The sequence below is a fragment of the Hippopotamus amphibius genome, chromosome 12, assembly GCF_030028045.1.
Source record: "Hippopotamus amphibius kiboko isolate mHipAmp2 chromosome 12, mHipAmp2.hap2, whole genome shotgun sequence".
Taxonomy (NCBI): Eukaryota; Metazoa; Chordata; class Mammalia; order Artiodactyla; family Hippopotamidae; genus Hippopotamus; species Hippopotamus amphibius.
The window spans coordinates 98,311,677-98,331,555 of NC_080197.1; the positions used below are offsets into that span (position 1 = coordinate 98,311,677).

Here is a 19,879-nt window from a genome sequence, read left to right on the forward strand (position 1 = left end):
GACTCTGAGCCTTCACTGGGGTGGGCCCAGGTCTGATCCCTGGTTGGGAAACTAAGATCCCAAAAGCTGCACAGCAGGGCAAAAAAAAAAAAAATGCTGATACTATATGATTCCACTCATATAACAAAACTGTGGAGGTGAAGAACAGATTAGTGATTGCCAGGGGACAGGGATGGGAGGTGGATATATATAAAAGGGTATATATAAGAGGATAGCACAAGGAGTTCCTTCACAGGGATGAAGAGCTCTGTATCTTGATTTTGGTGGTGGTTATTGAATCTATCCATGGGATAAGATTGCACAGAACTATGCACACACACGAATGCATGCTAAAAAAACAAACAAACAAACAAAACACCTGGGAAAAATTGAATAAGGCTTATAGGCTAGTTAACAGTATTGTACCTATGTCAGCGTCCTGGTTTTGATATTGTGCTACAGTTATATAAGATGTCGCCTGTGGGGGAAACAGGGTGAAGGGTACACAGGATTTCATGTACTATTTTTTGCAGCTTCCTCTGAGTCTACAACTATTTCAAAACATTTTAAAAACGGATGAATGTCAGACCCGGCAAAGACTTTGGCCCTTGTCTGCCAGCCCCTCCCCCCTCTAACAGCCCTCTTCCCCTCCGACTGGGATCCCTATTTCTCACCGCCCCCAGATCACACATTTCCCAGCTGCTGTCTCTAGCTGAGGAGCAGACACTTCCAGAACACAGCCTGCAGGGTTAACTTCTCCCTCTACCTCCTCTGGCAGCAGAGCCTTGGAGCACATGTCCCAGGGTCAGCCTCTTCACCCCCAACATACACAACATGAGGACTTTCTCACCCCACCCACCTCTCCAGCACTGGAATCCTTCTGCTGGCCTCTGAATTCCAGCTGTAGCCAAAGTTCGAACGATGGGAGTGGCTGGGAGAGAAAGAATATAAACGTGATTGAGGGCAGTCAGCGGGGAAATGACTTGACCACTCTGATCTTTGAAGATCCCAGGGAAACCCCTTGTGTCTTGGGGAGAGGGACTGGGAGGTCACTTCCCACGGTGAGCCATCCAGCCTGTCTCGAGGGCCCCTTTTCTTCGAGCACTGGCTTCAGGCCAACATTTGGAACTTGGCCGCACCACCAACGGCCCCCTCTTGAAGCCCAGCCAGACTTCCCAGTATGAGACGCCTTCTCCACTCACACCATGTCCTCCCTCAGTCCTCACCCAACCCCTTAAGAACGCAGCAGCTTCTGGGCCTAAGGCTTGGCCCAGCCAGTCAGCTTGGAGCCTGCTAATTAAAGCTACCTCTGAAAGAGACCTCAGAAGAATAGAGAAATGAGTGGACAAAAGGAGGTCGGAGTGGCATTCATTTATTCTAAGAGAAAAATAACCTGGGTGGGAAATTGTACGCAGGGGTGGGCAGAAGGAGATTTCAAATTTCAGGAGTCATTCTCTGGATATGCTTGCAGACAGTGTCTCTGCATCTCTACCAAAGGTAGGTGGAGCTGAGTTTCAACCACAGTAGGCACTGAGGTCAGACAGTGCAAAACAGTAGGTGGAGGATGACCCTGGAGAGATCAGCTGGAGTCTCCAGATACGAGTACTCGTGTCCTCTGCCCAGCTCTAGGGCAAAGGAACAGCCAGTGTGTGGCAGAGGAGGGTGGAGCAGACGTCTGCAGAGTCCTGGCAGTTCTGCCCGGATTGTGAAAATGTCAGGCGGGTGTGCCAAGGGGGTGACAGTAACACAGGAGGGGGCTGCCACTGTCCATGAGTCATCCTAATCTTAACCGTTACAGGCTCACCACTGAAACCCCCAGCAGCAACCCCCTCATTAGCCCCTGCCCTCTGTTTCACGGTCCACTTGTCACCATTTTCTGGCACCCCTTCCAACCCCTGCCTTTCTCTCCCAGCTTTGGGAGTGAGGCACCAGGCATCTTACAGTCTGCCTCTATTTTGCTAGCTCACTGCAGTTGGAAGTGAAAGCCAGAGTGGGGGAGGACTGGGCCAGGCTGCCGTGCCATGCTGTCACTCTGCCCGCTGCTTCTATTGATCAGCTCCTCTCTGGAGCGGAGACGCTTCCCAAACACTCCCCACCCCATCCCTACCCCCGGGGCCAGGATTCCCTTCAACTGATGCCCCACAAGCATAGAGAGTGACAAAAGTCAGGGAGCCCTCCCCAAATGTGCTTCTGGGCCTCCCCCTCCTGGGGTCTCTCCCTTGGTTTCTGCAGTATAGTACAGTGGTTACACTCAAGCTCTGGGATCAGATAGCCTGCATCTGGATCCTAGCTTGACCTCTTAGGCGCTCTATTACTGCACTGCTTTGTACCGCAGATTCTTCCTCTGCAAACTGGGAGTGACAATTATTACTTTACACGATTGTTCTAGGAATTAAATGAAAAAATACATGTAAAGTGATTCACACATGGTAAGCCCTCAGGATATGTTGTTAAAGAAGTACACATATAAGCATAGACACGTAAACACAGAATCCAACACTTTTTATTCAGAGTTTTTATTTTGGCTCTTCGTGTTCTGCTTTATGCTTCCACTTAACCATTTCACTCACTAATCCTTTGACAGGTGCATACCTCCTGAGATTTAAGATGCTACTCTGGGCAGTGGCAGTGGGGGGGGGCGGGTGGGCAGGAGCTGGGACGAAGTGAGAAAGTAGCACTGACATATACACACTACCAAAGGTAAAATAGCTAGCTACTGGGAATCTGCTGCAGAGCACAGGGAGATCAACTCGATGATTGGTGACGACCTAGAGGAGTGGGATAGGGAGGGTGGGAGGGAGACTCAAAAGGAAGGGAATATGGGGATATATGTATAAATACAGCTAATTCACTTTGCTGTACAGCAGAAACTGGCACATCAGTGTAAAGCAATTATATTGGACTGGGTTTGGTCCAATCCAATAAAGATCTGAAAAAAAAGAATAAGATGCTACTCCGCAAAGAGCTGAATAAACTAATCGGTAATCTTCAACTCTGACTCCGAAAATTCAAGAATGTTCTATTCTAAATCAATCAGCATCCATTTCAACCCCCCTGCAAGTGGACATAATAAAGTCAATTTTCAACTATGTAACTGAATCACAAAGTGAGGCCAAAGTTGGAAAGAGCCTTAGATATGGTTTAGTGCAGTGATTCTCATTCTATGCACATTAGAATCACCTGAACAACTTTTTAAAAAATACTTATACCAGGCCTCCACCCTCAGAGATCTAGTTCATTGGTCTCGGAGCAAGGCATATTTTTGAAAACTTCCCCCAATGATTCTAATCTTTAGCCAGGACTGAGAACCCCTGATTTAATCCAATCTTTTCATTGTACTAAGGAGAAAACCGACACCTGGACTGGCTAAGCAACTTGCCCAAAGTCACCCAGCATGGCCGGGTACGGTGCACCAAGAGAGAATGTTGTAACAGCAAGAATATGTTGATGATGTTTATCATTTTTTCTTGTTGGGGTTAATCCCAGAAGCATTTCAGAGAGGTGTTATATAATTTACCTTTTACTTTGGCAGCAGCACTTATTCTGCTGGTAAGACTGAAATAAATGGGTTCGCATTCCCTGACCACAAAAGGACAGAGATGGAATCGCACGTTCACCACACAGAGCCGGCCAAATTAGCAAAGCTCCCTAGGAGGCCGCTGGAAGTGCCTAAAATGCTTCTTCTGGACAAGCATCACCCAGAGCTGAGGGACCTTGGCGGGGTGATGAGAAGAGAGAGAGCTAGAAAAGAGTGGAAAGCATTCCCCACTAGAGGGAGGAGCTGAGGATCAACTGAGAACCAGCCAGAGCTGCCAGCTGGGAAAGGCCATGGAAGGAAAAGAATTTCACTGAGTCCTGGGAGCCTCTGCTCCCGCAACAACCGAACCGTGATGGACAGCCTGGCAACTACAACCCTCCTGGGAGCTTGAGATCCAAAGGAGATTAAAAGCTTGTTCTGCAGTGTGGGTACCAAGGAGAACGTCTTCCCACACTCACCAAAAATGAGCTCCGAATAAAGACAGGAGGCCACCTGCCCCTACGATCCCGCCCCCCTTCCCAGCCAAGATCCTCACCACCTACCACCCCAAGTCTCAAGAGGAGGGCGGTTCCGGGCCTCACGTGACACTGCAGCCACGTGACCGCGGGCCCCGCGGGAGCCGAGCGGCGCGTTCCAGTTCCGGGAGCCGGAGCCGGCCGGGCGTGCCCTGCCCCCAGCCCGCCGCGACCATGCTGTCCCGCCTGCTGAAAGAACATCAGGCCAAGCAGAACGAACGCAAGGAGCTGCAGGGTGAGCCAAACATCCAGTCCACCGTCTCCTCTCCTGCCGCGGCCCAGCCTCAGGCCGGAGCCTGGACCTCGAGTAGCGGCCCAGATCCGAGCAAGGGCGCGGGCCAGTGGGCACGGGCGTGGGGGAGAGGGAATGAGAGGAGCGTCTGGGGGAGTCCCGTTCCCTGGCCGACGGGCCCTGGTCCCCGTAGCAGCACTCGCGTCCCCCGGCAACGCCCCCCACGCGGAGTCTCCGCGGCATCCTGGCCCCGCCCCCTCCTCTCGGAACGCTGTGCCGATTGGTCCAGGGAGCCGCTCGTCCTGGAAGAGGGAAGGGACGCTCCTAAAGGGAGAAGGGTGCTGGGGACCCGGCAGAGGTGGGATTCTTGGAGGCCTGAAACCACCGAATTGGGGGTGGGGCCTTTGCTTTCTGATCCGGGCTGGGAATCCCGGGGTTACCAATCCTTAGACCAAGACATCGGGAAAAGCATGCCTGAGAGTCTGGAGTCCTGGGCGCTGCCACTGACTCGTTAGCGCCCCTGGGCGAATCGCATCCCCTCTCAGGGTACCAGTTTCCTCACCTCTAAAATGAAAAGGCTTGCTTTATGTTTTGCAAGGTCCTTTCAGCTCTGGCATTCTGAGATTAGTTGAGATGTTCCCGCAACTAGCAGAATAGTAATGAATGGGTGGGGAACCTTAAGCACCACCCCTCAAAAAAACAAGTCTCCAGTCTAATCCCTTTTTCCCCTCCACCCAGAGAAGAGGAGGCGAGAGGCTATCACTGCAGCGACCTGCCTGACAGAAGCTTTGGTGGATCACCTCAATGTGGGGTACGAACCTCTTCCCATCAACACCAACCCTGCCCTCCCAAGTTTAGGCACTAGCAAGGTCTAGCCCTCAGACTGCTCTTGAAGGGATGAGATGTTCCGCTCACTCCCCTGCCCTACCCCCACCCAGCTTAACTTTTATGGAGAGAGGCTTGAGTCAGCTCTGACCCCTAACATTGGGAAGGGAGGAGCAGCTGCGGCGGTTAGAAAAGCAGCCAGATTTCCCCTTCCCAACAATACCTTCCCTGGTACTCACAACTTGATGCCATCTGGCCACCTCTCTTCACCCCTCCAAGTCCAGCTGTCACTTGCAGCGGGAGGGAGAGCACCGTCCTTCACCACAGCTTCCCACCCTCTCCTTCTTCACCCCCCACCCTCTGGCAGGCCTGGACAGCAGCTGGCAGGAAGGAGATGGCACAGCTGGTGAGGAGGAGAGCAGAACCTATGCCAGGAGCCACCGCAGAGCCAAGCTGTCACTTCTCTTCCTTCTGGGTCTCTAGAGACCACCCCTTGCTCCTAAGTGAGGATGCCAGTAATGACCAGAGACTTGGGAAGGAGCAAACAACATTGTCTCTTGACCCTGAGCGACCCAGAAAAGTGCAGAGATGATGATTTGATAGCCAGGCCGTCTGTTGGGAGAAAGGAGGCAGTATGATGCCTTCCACCCCAGGGCAAGTCGAATAGCTTGGTTGTGAGTTCACAGACTGAGTCACCCAAGTGAGCCAGGCAGGGACTGTCTTCTTCACTGCTCGTCTCGGGAAGATTAGGGGAAGAGAAGGCTGTAGTTGGGGCCTTTGATCTCCCTTGCCTCCAGGCCTCTCCCTCCACACAGTGTGAATGAGAGAAAGCAGGAGGTCCACGGGGATGTCACGAACTCCCAAGGGAATCTTGAAGCAGCGGAGGGCTCCTGCCACACCCCGTACCCTGACCCAGCCGTCTCCCAAAGAGAAGGGACAGAGTCTCCGCCTTCCCTCCCTCCCACATTGGCGCCTCCTGGGCTCTGCTGTGAGGTTGGCCCAGGCTTCCCCTGCTTCTCTTCGTTTGCTAGGGCCACCCCACTTTCAGCTTAGAGGGCAGCTAAGCCAAAGCCAGATTAGAAAGGGTTTTGTGTTGCTGCCCACGGCTCCTCTCATTCCCCAGAAAGGAAAACAAAGGCTCAGTCTATCTCAGCCCCAGTCAGGTGTCCTTCCCACTGTCTGGACATCCCCCCCAACCCCCTCCCCCTTCCAGCCCCCACAGATTCCAGTGGGTGGCGGCACCGGATGTGGAGTCTCCCACTGACCTAGAGCTTTGGGGTGGGGAATGAGAGATTCATCAGCCAAAAAGGGGGAACAATGACTGCACAATTATTGCAGGGGTGGGAGTGAGCGGGCAGAGGGCTGGGGATACCAACCTCATGGCAGTCATAACTGCAGGCAACGGCGATTGAGGAGAAAAGAAAAACTATTGCCTAGAGTAGAAGGAAGAGAGAGAGAGTGTGTGTGTGTGTGTGTGTGTGTGTGTGTGTGTGTGTGTGTGTGTGTGTGTTCATCTGTGTGGGCGAGAGGAGCAGGACTGGGAGGGAGACAGAGCCAAGAAGTAGCCCTTGGGATATCTTGACCCTGAGTTCCTGGGGAGGGGGTTGCTCTCCTATCCCACCCCAGATTCAGGGAGGGGCCCAATTCCCCTTCCCAACTTCTTGCACAGATCCCTGGACTTCCAATCATTGCCAGATGTGTCCCTGCTGCTGGATTTTCCCAGCTTCCCCACGCCCCCTTTTCCCTCCCAGCTTCTTCCTCAGTGATACCCCCCACCCCACCCCCCCAGGTTACCCCTCCCTTCTCTCACCCAGCTTCAGGAACTCCTTTGGGGGTAGGAAATGGTATGCTTTTAGTCAGCTCCCGGCTGGGCTCTCCTGGGAATCCTGGGAGTGGACGGCACCAGGCTCATTTGCATGTACTCTAGTCATTTGCCCCACATCCAGGAATGGCCAAAATCACAAGGTTTCCTCCAGCCTGACTCCTGACCAGGCTCCCACCCTGGCAGCAGGATATTAGTTCTGGAGACCACTCCCCACCAGCTGGGTTAGTTGACCTCTTTCCTCCTCCAACGTCTAGTGTGGCCCAGGCCTACATGAACCAGAGAAAGCTGGACCACGAGGTGAAGACCCTGCAGGTCCAGGCTGCCCAGTTTGCCAAGCAGACAGGCCAGTGGATTGGGATGGTGGAGAACTTCAACCAGGCGCTCAAGGTAGGCCACGCGCCCTGTGTCACCAGCCCCATCCTGCGCCCCCATCGGCTGCCTCCAGTGGGGTTCAGGAGGAAGTGGGGATGGTCCCAGAAACCCCGGAAATCTATGGCCCCAGTGTCACAGAAGCGTGAGACGTAAAAGCAGCTGGTGGGTTCAGGCAAAGCCCTTTCTAGGGGATGGAATGAAAGTGCCCCCATCCATCTCCTAGAGCCACACCCCAGCTACCCTGACCCCCAGGCTCCCGCCCCTTCCCTTCCAGGAAATCGGGGATGTAGAGAACTGGGCTCGGAGCATCGAGCTGGACATGCGCACCATCGCCACCGCGCTGGAGTACGTCTACAAAGGGCAGCTGCAGTCGGCCCCCTCCTAGCCCCGCTGCCCTCCTGTCCCCCATTCCTCCTACCTCCCCCAGGCGGGCAGGAGGGAGGCTGGCAGGCCATGAATAAAACACAATCCTCCATGCCTCTGTGTTTGTCTCCAGGAGCTACTAGCTCAGTGTGGGGGAATAGGAATGGAAGGTTCAAAGACTCTTCCCCTTTTGGATAGAGGCTGGAACTAGCTTCCTCTTAAAAGCTCAACTCTCTTCTCCTCCTTGGGCCTGGTACCTATTGCAGGTCCCTGCTGGGTAAGCAGAGGGTGGGAGTTTCCCACCCCTCCCCAGAGAAGGGCAGTGGCCCCTGTCCCGAGCTTCCTAACCCAGGACTTCCATTTCTGGCAGAGGAGGAACAAGACAGGGAGCAGGCCTGTTCCCGCTCTGGCTCTCAGCCTCTCCACGTGCTCCCAGCCTCTCCCTGCCTGGTGCTAAGCAGGGTCATGAGTCTGGACCAGGTGGGAGATTAACTCTTGGGCATGGGAGCACTTCAGGGCAGGGAAGGGGGAGGAATGACAGGTCCAAGGTCACCAACAGAGAGGGGCAGCTGCCATCCTCGACAGATCCCTCTTGAGAATCCGTGAGAGAGGTAGTCAGGAAGTCTCACTGGAAAAGACAGCCAAGAGGGGCGCCGGGCACTCCTGGCCTGTGCCAAGCCCTGGCTTCAACCCGCAGGCCTCAGCTTCCCTGGCCCCTCCTCCCCCACCCCGCCCCACACACACTTAATACTTCTGGCACCCAGTCCACCCGCTGCAGACCTTGGCCTTAGCAGTAGCTTGTGTGGGAGCCTGGGAAGACCTGGAGCAAAGTTTCTCAAGCGAAGCAAAAGAAGAAGCTTGAGGGGTTGTAGGACCCCCTAGCTTTCCCCTGAGGAGGTAAGCAGGGTGCTGGGAGCTGGGGACTGTGAGAGGGACTAGCAAGATGCTTGTGTATGGATAACGCAAAGCCTAAAGCTTTTCGTGTGCCGCCTTCACACTTTACCCCCTTTGATCCTCCACAGCTCGCGGGTGGGCCTGCGGGGTGTGAGCCCCACTTGGTGGATGAGGAAGGGTCAGAGACACAGTGAGATGCTCAGCCTCACACAGTGAGTTTGGAGCCACCAGGACTGAAGTGTAGGGGCTCCATGTGTGTTTCCAAAGACCAGGCCCAGCTGGTTGAGCAGGAGGTAAGAGGCGAAAGCAAACAAGATGCCTCTGCTGCTGTGCTCCTGGGTCTGCACACCGGACCCGGCACATCTGGCGTTCGTTAAGTTCCCACGGATACAGGGTGTGCCCAGTCTTCACTTTACTCAGCTGAACTGTAGTTTGCCAGTTATCTGCCAAGCAGATAATTTCTCAGTCTGCTCAAACCAGAGACTTCCAGCTACGGGAGGATACAAGGGGCGCGGGCTGGGGGCCCGAGTGAGCCAGACTCGTCTCCCTGCCCGGCCTCGGCTGCCACCTGCAGGTCAGTTGGGCTCCAGCCATGTGGCTGCCTCTGCTGCTGGGAGTCTCGCTCTGGGCAACGCTGTGGTGGCTTAGGGACCGGCAGAGCCTGCCCGCCAGCGATGCTTTCGTCTTCATTACCGGCTGTGACTCAGGCTTCGGGAGGCTCCTGGCACTGAGGCTGGACCAGAGAGGCTTCCGAGTCCTGGCCAGCTGCCTGACCCCCTCAGGGGCAGAGGACCTCCAGCGGGTGGCCTCCTCCCGCCTCCACACCACCCTGCTGGATGTCACCGATCCCCAGAGCATCCGGCAGGCAGCCAAGTGGGTAGAAACACACGTTGGGGACGCAGGTGAGTACGGCCAGGGCCACCTGGAACGGGATGGAAGGTGTGCACTCGCAGGGCCGGTGGGAAGCGAGAGGGACTGTGTGGGGGACGAGCAGGGCTCAGATCCTCCCGGAGAGGAGAGGGGCCGTTCGAATGCCTCACCTCCCCCATGCCTGTCTCACCTCCCCGCCAGGGCTTTTTGGTCTGGTGAATAATGCTGGCGTGGCTGGCATCATCGGGCCCACCCCCTGGCAGACACGCGAGGACTTCCAGCGGGTGCTGGATGTGAACACGCTGGGCCCCATCGGGGTCACCCTGGCCCTGCTGCCCCTGCTGCGGCAGGCCCGGGGCCGGGTCATCAACGTCGCCAGCGTCCTGGGCCGCCTGGCAGCCAACGGAGGAGGCTACTGCGTCTCCAAGTTTGGCCTGGAGGCCTTCTCTGACAGCCTGAGGTGAGGGGTGCAGGGCCCCACTCCCAACCCAGGGAGAGCCCACTCAGCAGACGGATTAGCGTCTGCCCTGCCGAGCTCGTGAAAGCACGGCGGCGCCAGGGAAATCTTAGAGACAGTTCAGGGCTCGGGTATGTGGGTTCAAATCCCAGCCTTCTGTCATGTGAGCTCGGTGACCTCCGTCAGTTCCTTCTCTTTTCCCCAGTTTGTTCCTCCTCTGTTAAATCAGGATGAGGCGGCCTGCCTCGTGGGTAAGATGACATACATGTGAGGCCCCAACAGAGCCTGGCACACAGAAAAGCCCCCCAAAAGCCAGTTGTTACTAATAACTATTACTTACCATGAGCTGGTACTTTTACTGAACACTTTCCCGTTTAATTCTCCCAAAAATCCTGTTAGGGTAGGTGTTAATGCCCTTCGGGTAACATAACCTCCCCGAGACCATGCGACAGTTAGTGGGAGCGCTGGCACTTGTGCCCGGGTCTGCCTGCCCACAGAGCCTGGTCGCTACATCCTCCTGCCCCTCATCTTTACACAAGAATGTTCGAAGTCCCATGAGAGCAAAAGGGAGACTGAGGGACAGCACAGGAACAGGGCCAAAATTTGGAGTTCAATTCCCCCAAGCTGAGCCCACCTTCTGAAGGAAGCCATCCTCTCTCACCATCACTCAGCAAATAACATCAATATCTACTTTTGTCCCTATGCCTCAGTTTTTTTATTTTCCAATCAGCATCACGGAACACTTACTTTATATTGGGACTTCTGCAATCTGTGTCAGGAACTTCCACTTTCCCCCAGCAAATACCATTCCACGCCCTCCACATCCAGCACTTGGGACTCAACCCTGTGTTTTGCAATCTAGGGAATGTGGTTCTTCCAGTTCAGGAGTTGGCAGACTGTGGTTCTTGGGCCAGATCTCACCATCTGCCTACAAGCTAATGATGGCTTTTACATTTTTCAGTGGTGACGCTGTAAATGGTTATACAAGTACCTACATAATATCATTAATTTTAGATCTCCAGTGCCGAAATTAAGATTGCTGGTCCCTGCTCTACATGATAGAAGAGAATACAAAGGAAAGCCTTAAAAATACCTCCTTCCCTCTGCCCCACTTGCCACTCATCCCAGGGCAGCGGGGATATCCCTTCCTGTCATGACCCCTGGCCCTGGTCTGTGATACTTTCCCATCTTAGCCTCCCTACCCATGTCCCTGAAGGCCGTCTCCCTATTAAGACAACAACCCCAGAAACCTCCCTCTGCCCCCACTCCAGGCGAGACGTGGCTCCTTTTGGGATACGAGTCTCTATCGTGGAGCCTGGCTTCTTCCGAACCCCGGTGACAAACCTGGAAAGTTTGGAGGACACCCTTCAGGCCTGCTGGGCACGGCTACCTCCAGCCACACAGGCCCTCTATGGGGAGGCCTTCCTCACCAAGTGTGAGTAGCGGGGCTCACGTAGGGGCGTATGAAGGGAAATGAGAGTGCCAGGAAGGCCAGGCCTGCACCAGCCTGCTGGGAGGCGGCAGACAGGGCAATCAGGGAGGGGGTGAGGGTGAATGAGACACCATAGGCGGACACCCAGGCCGTGTGCAACCTGCCCACCCCCCAAACTGGGGAGGGGACCGGGGAGTCCTCTCACCTCTACTGGGCAACAAGCCTCAGGACCCAGGAGAACGGCCTGGGGTGGGCTGCAGTGGGACAGGGACCCTGACTGCAGCCGTCCGCTGGCTGCAGACCTGAGAGTGCAGCAGCGCATCATGAACCTGATCTGTGACTGGGACCTGAGCAAGGTGAGCAGGTGTCTGGAGCATGCCCTGACCGCCCGTCACCCCAGAACCCGCTACAGCCCAGGCTGGGATGCCAAGCTGCTCTGGCTGCCAGCCTCCTACCTGCCAGCCAGCCTGGTGGATGCTGTGCTCACCTGGGCCCTTCCCAAGCCTGCTCAGGCGGTCTACTGAATCCAGCCCTCCAGCAAGAGATTGTTGTTCAAGGAAAGGACTTTGAATTACTTCTGTCCCTGACCCTGGTACTGCCTGGTGCCTGGTACAAAACAGGCACTCAATAAATGTATACTGTTCAAAAGAAAACAAAAAACACTGTAGGTGGACAGAAATGAAGGTGCCCAGTGGGAGAATGACCCCATTTAACTCCTAACTCACCGAGGCTGACATCCTCCAAGGTCTCTGGCCCATTCAGTACCTGCAAAACAACTAGCACCCACTGTGGGGCGCAAGGGGACTGCCTTGCATCTGTAAGGCATCTTTGAAGCTGCACCTGGAGGGGTGGCCACTAGAGGGCACTGGTGGGTGTTTCCTTTATTTTTTACGTAGAGGAAGATTGAAATTCAGTGTTTGAAATGGGCATGGGGGCTAGGGAGGTGGGGAAAAGGGGTCAAGGCCAAGCTGGGTGGTTTCCATGGAAAAAAAAGGCCATACCCTCTTAAATCCTTCTGTTATCTAATGTAAGTCAGGAAGGAAAGACATTGGCCACACAGGTATAAAAGCAACTGTCAGCATGCTGCGAGGAGCCAGACGCCCTTGAGGGTCCGTGTGTGCCAGGGAGTTGCTGGGCCCTCGGAGCTAGGCAGAAGGCCAGGGAGGAGAGGTCGACAGTGGACAGGACCTGGTCTCTCCTGGGTAGGACCTCTGTAGGGAAGCCCTTTGACGTGGGAGATAGATGGCTTCGTGAACCCTTCAGCACTGAGCCTGGCAGCACAAGACGAGGAGGCAGGGAGGGCAGGGAGCCGCAGGCTCCTCCGCACCCCCACGTCCGCCGCCAGCCCAGAGAATGGCTGCAGCAAAATCCTCCCTTCCCCACACCCCCCGAAACAGGCCTGCCTTTCCCAGAGGTGCAAACAGAACAAGGTCCCAGAGGACAGGAACATGGGTGAGGAGGGGGAAGGGATAAAGCATCACTCTTTACGACAAACCGAGACTCTCTTTTCGGTCTGAAAAAATAATCCGTTTAATTGAAAAACCGGGAGTATACGACCCCACTCCCCTGGATGAGGGGGCTGAAGAGACCAGACCCCCTACATCACCTCATAGCCACTTCGGATGCTCTTCACAAGGCAGCAGGCAAAGACAATACCCAGGACCTAGAAGGGAAGATGGAGACGGGGGTGAAGAGGAGTCAGGGAGGCAAGGCACCCGGACCCACCCAAGAGACCCCAAACACAACCAGGGCTCCCGTCGCCACGCCAGCACCGCCTGCTCGGCACGCTCCCACTGCCCCTAGACCCCAGGTGCTCCAGGCCGCGTCTCACCTCCACAAAGGCAATGCCCAAGGCCGCTGCAGCCACCACCAGCACATTGCTCCTCAGCCAGCCCCCAATCTTCTCCACACAGCCCTGACGGGTGGCAGGCACACCAGACACCATCAGCAACTTCCCACCCACCTCCCCTGGGCCGGCTGTCTCTCCCCACCCTCTGCACCTTGCACCCCACCCCTAGCATTCACCAGGTTCCTGACGCCCAGTTTCCCAGAGCCCCAACCCTCTCCACCGCCACCTCTGGTCCCTCTTGCCTCCTGAAACATTTCCGGGGCTCCCCAAGTCCCCGACTATCTCAGCCCCCTCCCTACCTCAGTATAGATCTCCTTCACGGTGAAATTAACCCCGCAGCCCCGAGTGACATTGATACAACAGGAGTCAGGGACTCGCTTGGGCAGGAGCAGGGGCTCCCAGTCTGTGTAGTTAGCTGCCCCGCAGCAATGAAACTGGGGGAGAGGGAGAGAGAGGCGAAAAAGGCTGTTAGGTGAAGCTCCACCTTCAACATGGAGATGAGAATCTCCTCCCCCCATCACCCCTGCTCCCAGCAACCCTACTCACTTTTTCTTGCATGTTGTCCAGGGCGGATGCTGTGTGGTTGTTTTTTGCATAATTCTGCATCTGCTGCCGGAAATCCTTTTTAAATTCTGACCTCACCTGGGAGTAGGGAGAAGCACTGGTAAGGCCAGAATTCAGGGCACCTGGGTCCCAGAGCAGCCAAGCCTCTGAGCCAAGGCCCTCCCCTTATTCCCTGCTTACCTTGTCTCGAAACACATAACCAGCAATGGCTGCAGCCACCTCCACCAGCATGATAAGGGACAGGAAGATGGCAAACTGCAGGTGCAAACGGCGGGAGTCAGGTTTGGAATCTGAGTGAGGGGGGCCTGCCGGTCTCAGGACCATTCATCAAGGTTTCCCTCACCCCCCCACCCCCCCCAAGCGCCCTTCACAGAAATGCCCCTCTGGCAGTCCCAGGCACCCACCCTGGCCAGCACCCACTCACTGTGATCATAAGACAGTAGTTCTCCTTGCAGGCCCCACAGCAGCCCACAAAGGCCACCAGGAAGAGGAAGACACCCACTGCAATGATGACCACGGGCAACAGGGAGCCAGGGGTGGCCCCCTGGGTAATGGTCTGATTCAGGATGAGCTGGACCCCTACGCCCACGGCGATCAGTCCCACTGCACAGGCCTGCGAGGGGGGCAGGTGAGGATTCAGAAGACCCACCACCCATCAGCCCTCCATGGTGGAGGGTGGAGGGTGGCGGGTGCACCCAGGACACAGACGGAACCCGGCGCGAGAGATTCTCGCACCTCCAGGAAACTTGTGACTGTGGGGGAGGAGGCTGACCCATCCTTGCACCACAGAGAGGGCTGGGAAGTGGTTCAAGGCTCTCTGGGAGAAGGCAGTCGGGGGAAGCCCGCCTTCCTTCCAGCGGCTCCTCACCACCAGCAAAAAGAGAAGTTCCCAGAAAGCTTTGATTCCTGGGCATATATTCCCAACAAAGAGTAGTGCTTCCTTTGAGCCTCTTCCTATGGGCCTCCAGGGCTCCCAGAGCTGCCCTCTCACTATCCTCCAGTCCCCACCGCATCCTCATCAGCTGTGACTAGGCTTCCTCAGGCCAACGAGGAGAGGAGAAAGGAGAAGGCAAAGGGCTAAGAGTGGCCTGCCCCTCCCTGGACACGGCAGTCAAGCCAGGAGCCCAGGACAGGAGCAGCTGAAGTGGGCAGAGCCCTCACCCACCCCCAGCAGCCGGGAGGGGTGGGGAAGGAAGGCGGAGGAACGGGTGGGTGGAGGCGGGAGGGAAGACAGAGGAGGGTGGGGAGCCGAGGGGCACCCGTGGCGTGGCGATAGCATCAGGCGGTTGGCTGGTTGCCCCACTGCCCCCTATCACAAGAGGCTGGGTCACCAGACAGGAAGGGCCCGGAGGCGTTATGGGGAGGGGAGGGTGGCCGGCCAATGTCGGTCCACACCAGCCAGCCTCAGAGGTTCCTGAAAGCCGGAGGAGGGGACGGCCGCGCGGGCCTTGGTCGCTGCCCGGGCCTTCCTGCCACATCTGGTCCCCAGCTGCCCTTCGTCCCCGGCCCCGCAGCGCCCATCCCTCCGGAGCCGGGCTCCCCGCACCGTGCCCGCGCGCCCCCGCGCTCCCCGCTCCCCACTCACGCAAAAGGCCAGCAGAAGCACGTAGAGCAAGAACTTGACACACTTCATTCCTCCTTCCACCGCCATGGCTGCCTGGCCTGGGCAGAGGGGACGGCAGGGGGCTCAGAACCGGGCGAGGGGGGACCTCGGCTTTCCGAGCTGCCTGCCGGCCCGCGAGACCTTCCCTGCGAGGCCCCCGCGCCCGGCCCCTCCCACCCGGAAGCCCGCGGCCGCATCCACGTCTCCCAGCCCCCTCGCCCGCCCGCCCGCCGAGGAGGGGGGCGCCCGCCGCCGCCGCCGCCGCCAGGGCCCGCGGCCCATCCGAGGGCGCCGGCAGGGGCCAGGGCCGGCCGCCCGCCCCCCGGCGCTCCGGCCGCCCCGCAGCCAGCCAGTCCCGGAGCGCCGTCCTCGGCCCCAGCCCGAAGCCCGGGCCCTGGCCCCCCGGGGCGGCGACCCCCGCCAGGGCCTCCGGAACTTGGAGCCGTCGCCAAGTCGCCAGGGCCCCGGGCGCGCGGGGAGCGCGGCGGGTCTGCCGAGGCCCGGGGCGAGCCGTCCCCGGCGCCCGCCCGCCGCCCGCCGCCTCACCTGGGCTCCCGGAGGCTGCGCGCTGCTCTCCCGCCGCGGCTCAGGGGCTCGCTCTCCGGCGGCGCCCCCCGCTCCGGCCCCGCCCGGCGCCGGCCCCGCCCCGGCTCCGGCCACAGCCCCCTCCCCCGCCGAGTGGCCGCCAGCCTCCTCCTTCCTGGGCCGCGGGAGCAGCTGCGGCCTGAGGCGCCCGGCCCGCGCGGGGAAGGCCGAGCCCCCCCGCCCGGGAGACAGAGCCGCCCCCGCACAGAGGGGGCCCTCGGGGTGCCCGGAGCCCTTCTGGCGCCCCGAGGAGGGGGCCACGTCGGGGTAGGAGTGCGGGACCCGGCGCCTCGCTGGCCCAGGGAAGTGGAGGGGACGTGGGAGAGCCAAAGGAGGGGGGAGCGCCCGGCTGGCGGCGGGGCCGAGTCGAGGTGACAAGATGGTCTTCGAGGGGCCTCTGCCGCCTCCCCGCTGAGCCCACGCCCTTCCTCTCGCTCCAACTCTGTTCCAGCCCCCCACCCCTTCCCCGAGTCAGGAGAGGGCGCTGTTGGCTCCCCGGGATCGGGTGGGGCCGGAATAAACTTTCAGAAGGTCGCCGGCCTCACGCCCTGGAGACCCCCAGCGTTCTGGAGTGGGTGTTCCTGCCCCCCTCCCCCCCCCCCCGTTTAGTCCCTTCTCCATTTTCTGGGGCTCCTGAGTAGTGAGCTGAGAGGTGGAGGAAGCCCTTCCCGGCAGCATGCCGTCCAGTGAATGACGCATCAGAGTCAGGTCCCTCCCTCTGGGGGAGGGTTGCCCAGGCCGAGCGCCCAGCCTTCCTGGATCAGCCCGCTCCCGTGAGGTGAGGCGTGGAGGTGGCATATATCCCCTGGATTTCCCCATCCCGTCCTAGGGGCAGCCCAGAGGGCAGGGCCAGGAGAGGACTGGACGGTGAGGGGGTGGTCTTCAGCTGCCTCCCTCCCTGGGGGCCGTGGTGGTCCCCCGCAGGAGCCGTGTCCGCAGGCCAAGAACAGAACCAGCCACCACACACCTGCCTGCCCAGCCTGGACCCCACCCTTTAGGTTCTTCTGGTCCTGCCCGAAGAACCATTTCCTGAGCCTCGGTATGGTACACAAGGAAAGAAAGAAACTGTGAGGGCAGAAGGAAGGCGATCTGGGCTGGGCTGAGAACCAGTTTCCAGGATCACAGTCTCCCAGCAAGACACCCCAAGCCGCTTCTGGACTTTGCTCCCCAGTTATCACCACAGGCAGGCTGTGGAGGAGGAGCGAGGACGCTGAAGAAAGGAGTATTCATCTGTTTCTGCCAGGCATGTGCTGGGCGCAGGGCCAGAGAGGCGAGGGACTTGGCGGCCCTGTCCTCTGCCAGCAGGCGGAACCGAGCCCACACTGTGAAGAGAGGCAGAAACCCCTGGTGGGAGCTGGACGAGCTCAGCGGGAGGGACAGGTGGTACCTCTGCCCAGAGGAAGAAGAACAGATTTCACGGAGGTGGGTGCTGCAGGCCCAGGTGACCTGTGAGAATAAAAGGTCACTCACTCAGTTCCAAGGACAAGGAAAGGGTCATGTGTGAAAAAGGAGTAGTTTTAAAAGTCCATGGGGGCTTCCCTGGTGGCGCAGTGGTTAAGAATCCACCTGCCAATGCAGGGGACACAGGTTCGAGCCCTGGTCCGGGAAGATCCCACGTGCCGCAGAGCCGCTAAGCCCATGCGCCACAACTGCTGAAGCCCATGTGTCTAGAGCCCGTGCTCTAGAAGAGAAGCCGGCCCACTGCGACAAAGAGTAGCCCCGCCCGCGCTCACCACAACTAGAGAAAGCCAGCGCACAGCAAAGAAGACCCAATGCAGCCAAAAATAAAATAAATTAAATTAAAAAAAAAAGAAATCATTAAAAAAAAGTCCATGGCACGTTGGGCTTGGCCAGCTCACAGGGCTGGGGAAGGATGTGGTGAAAGATGGAAGTGGGGGAAGGTAGTCTGAAGTCAAGACTGAGAAACTTTAGCTACCTAACCACCAAGTATAATGCTCGGTCTTTGAATCTTCGCCTGAACAAACTGACTGTGAAAGACATTGTGAGAACAGCTAGGCAAATCTGAATATAAACTGGGGATTAGACATGAAAAAATAATTTTGCTGGCTGTGATAATAGTATGATTATATAGGAAAATTACTCTTTTTTAAAGATGCATACTAAAATATTTAAGGGTGAAATGTCACATCTGTAATTTACTTTGGGATACTTCACAAAACAATAGATGAAGCAAAGACAGCCTGGGGGACAGGACTGTTGAGAACCTGGATGGCTGTATGGGGTGTGTTCTAGAGGCAGAGGGAAGACGTGGGAAGTTATTGAGAGGGTGAACTCTCTTGGGATTGGCCCTACTTTGAAAGGAGGAGGAATGAATGCCTGGAGGGGTAGCTGGCACATCGTGGTCCCAGGGAGAGCCGATGAAGGCCAGGACAAGGGAGGACAAGGGAAAGGAGGGGAACTCCTCAGGCCTTTCAGAGGGAAAATCAAAGAACAAGGGTGACTGTTTACCTGTGGGAGCAGGAGAGGAAGTGGGAAGAGTCTGAGATGACTCAGAGCTTCCAAACCTGGGCACCCAAGAGGAGGTGGTGGTCACCCAAGGCAGGAGGCACACAGGGGGCAGCCAGGTGGAGATGTCCCACCTGGAACTGGGGATGGAAACTCGGAGGGGAGGCGTAGTCAGACTAGAGATAAAAAGTGATATCTAAATCAATAAGATGGGTGAAGGCCAGAGCAAGAGAAGAAAACAGAGACAGAGTTTTGGGAAACCCTTATGTTTCAGGACCATGGGGGAGGGGTCAGTAGAAGTAAAGGCGCTGAAAGGGAAAGGAAGTTGCAGATCTGGACCCCTGCACTCTGCCAGCCATGGTGCTGGGCACCGTTTAATCCTTGTGACAACCCGGTGAGGTCTGTATGATTTGTCCTGCTTTAGAGATGAGGGAACTGAGGCTCAGAGACAAGGGCGTGACATGTCCAGAGTCCGAGCAGTAAAGGGCGGTGTTAGGATTTGAACCCATATCTCTGGCGGTTCCAAAGCCTGTGTGTGCTTTTTCCCCTCTCTCTCAGAGGCCAAGAGAAAAGACAACTTCACGACAGGAGGAGGGGACAGTGGCCAGAAGCCCCAAACAGTAAAGAAAGGTGAGAAACAAGAGGAATGGGGTAGCCTTTTGCAGAACTGTTTTAGGGCAGGATCCCGAGCCCCTGCTGAGCGGGTCATAGAGGCATCCAGGTAGGTGCGGGCGGAACTGAGGTGAAGGTCAGGAGAAGGGGACCCTCCTACAGGAACACTGGGGGAAGGGCTGGGAGCAAACTGGGGCCAGTGCAGAGTGCTGGCCGCAGGTCGGTCACGCAGTGGGAGAGAAAGAATGGGGCCAGGGAGACCCCACAGAACAGATCTGCGTGGAGCTGGAGGGGGAGGGCAAGAAGAGTCTATTCCTTGTCACGTTCATAGAGACAGAGCAGTGTGGTGGCTGCCAGGGGCTGGGAGGAATGGGGAGTTATTGTTCCATTGGGTATGCAGTTTCTGTTTAGGAAGAGGAAGACAGATGATGGATGGATGGCAACAGTTACACCTGGAGATGGGTGGTGGTGACAGTTGCACAACATGTGAATGTACTTAGAGCCACTGAACACTTAAAAAATGGTTAAAATGGTAAATTTTGTGTTATGTATATTTTCACAATTTTTTAGTGACGTATAGTTGACTTACAATGTTGTGTTAATTACTGCTGTACAGCAAAGTGATTCAGTTATACACACATATACATTCTTTTTTTTTAACATTCTTTTCCATTATGGTTTTTCATAGGATATTGAATATAGTTCCCTGTGCTCTACAGCAGGACCTTTGTTGTTTATCCATTCTGTATATAAAAGCTTACATATGCTAACCCCAACCTCCCACTCCATACCTCCCCCAACCCCCTCCCCTTTGGCAACCACCAGTCTGTTCTCTGTGTCCGTAACACAATTTTTAAATAATGAATGGTCCACCCCACTAGCCTGGAAAGTCAGCATA

General features: G+C 56.7%; 3 protein-coding genes and 1 long non-coding RNA gene across 5 annotated transcripts; 3 read left to right on the forward strand and 1 right to left on the reverse strand.

Annotated features, from left to right (window-relative positions):
- Nucleotides 1–4,109: 4,109 nt before the first annotated feature.
- On the forward strand, nt 4,110–7,767 carry BLOC1S1 (biogenesis of lysosomal organelles complex 1 subunit 1). Its single transcript, XM_057701860.1, has 4 exons — nt 4,110–4,267; nt 5,003–5,075; nt 7,169–7,301; nt 7,561–7,767. Exons 1-4 carry the CDS (start codon nt 4,207–4,209, stop codon nt 7,669–7,671), a joined length of 378 nt encoding a protein of 125 aa, XP_057557843.1. The 5' UTR covers nt 4,110–4,206; the 3' UTR covers nt 7,672–7,767.
- A 100-nt stretch (nt 7,768–7,867) lies between these two features.
- RDH5 (retinol dehydrogenase 5) lies at nt 7,868–11,950 on the forward strand. 2 transcript variants are annotated; one of them, XM_057701857.1, is made up of 5 exons: nt 7,868–8,546; nt 8,672–9,445; nt 9,615–9,873; nt 11,142–11,305; nt 11,603–11,950. In XM_057701857.1, exons 2-5 carry the CDS (start codon nt 9,136–9,138, stop codon nt 11,824–11,826), a joined length of 957 nt encoding a protein of 318 aa, XP_057557840.1. In that variant the 5' UTR covers nt 7,868–8,546; nt 8,672–9,135; the 3' UTR covers nt 11,827–11,950. The 2 variants fall into 2 exon arrangements, with proteins under 2 accessions (XP_057557840.1, XP_057557841.1); XM_057701858.1 differs by having other exon boundaries at nt 9,118–9,445.
- Nucleotides 11,951–12,803: 853 nt separating this feature from the next.
- Nucleotides 12,804–16,485, reverse strand: CD63 (CD63 molecule). The gene is made up of 8 exons (XM_057703361.1): nt 15,865–16,485; nt 15,301–15,377; nt 14,140–14,328; nt 13,896–13,970; nt 13,698–13,793; nt 13,451–13,585; nt 13,134–13,217; nt 12,804–12,965 (listed from the first exon to the last, which is right to left on the reverse strand). Exons 2-8 carry the CDS (start codon nt 15,364–15,366, stop codon nt 12,900–12,902), a joined length of 711 nt encoding a protein of 236 aa, XP_057559344.1. The 5' UTR covers nt 15,367–15,377; nt 15,865–16,485; the 3' UTR covers nt 12,804–12,899.
- An 8-nt stretch (nt 16,486–16,493) lies between these two features.
- On the forward strand, nt 16,494–19,602 carry LOC130833594 (uncharacterized). The gene is made up of 3 exons (XR_009048500.1): nt 16,494–17,325; nt 18,928–18,999; nt 19,382–19,602. It is a non-coding gene; the product is annotated as an uncharacterized LOC130833594 (long non-coding RNA).
- The last annotated feature ends 277 nt before the right edge of the window (nt 19,603–19,879 follow it).

Bases quoted from the DNA above. Each gene is read 5' to 3' on its own strand.
- BLOC1S1 (XM_057701860.1), top strand. From the start codon at position 4,207: ATGCTGTCCCGCCTGCTGAAAGAACATCAGGCCAAGCAGAACGAACGC. The intron at 4,268-5,002 runs GTGAGCCAAACA...CCCTCCACCCAG, and splicing joins CGAACGCAAGGAGCTGCAGG to AGAAGAGGAGGCGAGAGGCT. The intron at 5,076-7,168 runs GTACGAACCTCT...TCCAACGTCTAG, and splicing joins GTGGATCACCTCAATGTGGG to TGTGGCCCAGGCCTACATGA.
- RDH5 (XM_057701857.1), top strand. From the start codon at position 9,136: ATGTGGCTGCCTCTGCTGCTGGGAGTCTCGCTCTGGGCAACGCTGTGG. The intron at 9,446-9,614 runs GTGAGTACGGCC...CCTCCCCGCCAG, and splicing joins AACACACGTTGGGGACGCAG to GGCTTTTTGGTCTGGTGAAT. The intron at 9,874-11,141 runs GTGAGGGGTGCA...CCCCCACTCCAG, and splicing joins GCCTTCTCTGACAGCCTGAG to GCGAGACGTGGCTCCTTTTG.
- CD63 (XM_057703361.1), bottom strand. From the start codon at position 15,366: ATGGCGGTGGAAGGAGGAATGAAGTGTGTCAAGTTCTTGCTCTACGTG. The intron at 13,586-13,697 runs GTGAGTAGGGTT...CCTCTCCCCCAG, and splicing joins TGGACAACATGCAAGAAAAA to TTTCATTGCTGCGGGGCAGC. The intron at 12,966-13,133 runs GTGAGACGCGGC...CTTCCCTTCTAG, and splicing joins TGGGCATTGCCTTTGTGGAG to GTCCTGGGTATTGTCTTTGC.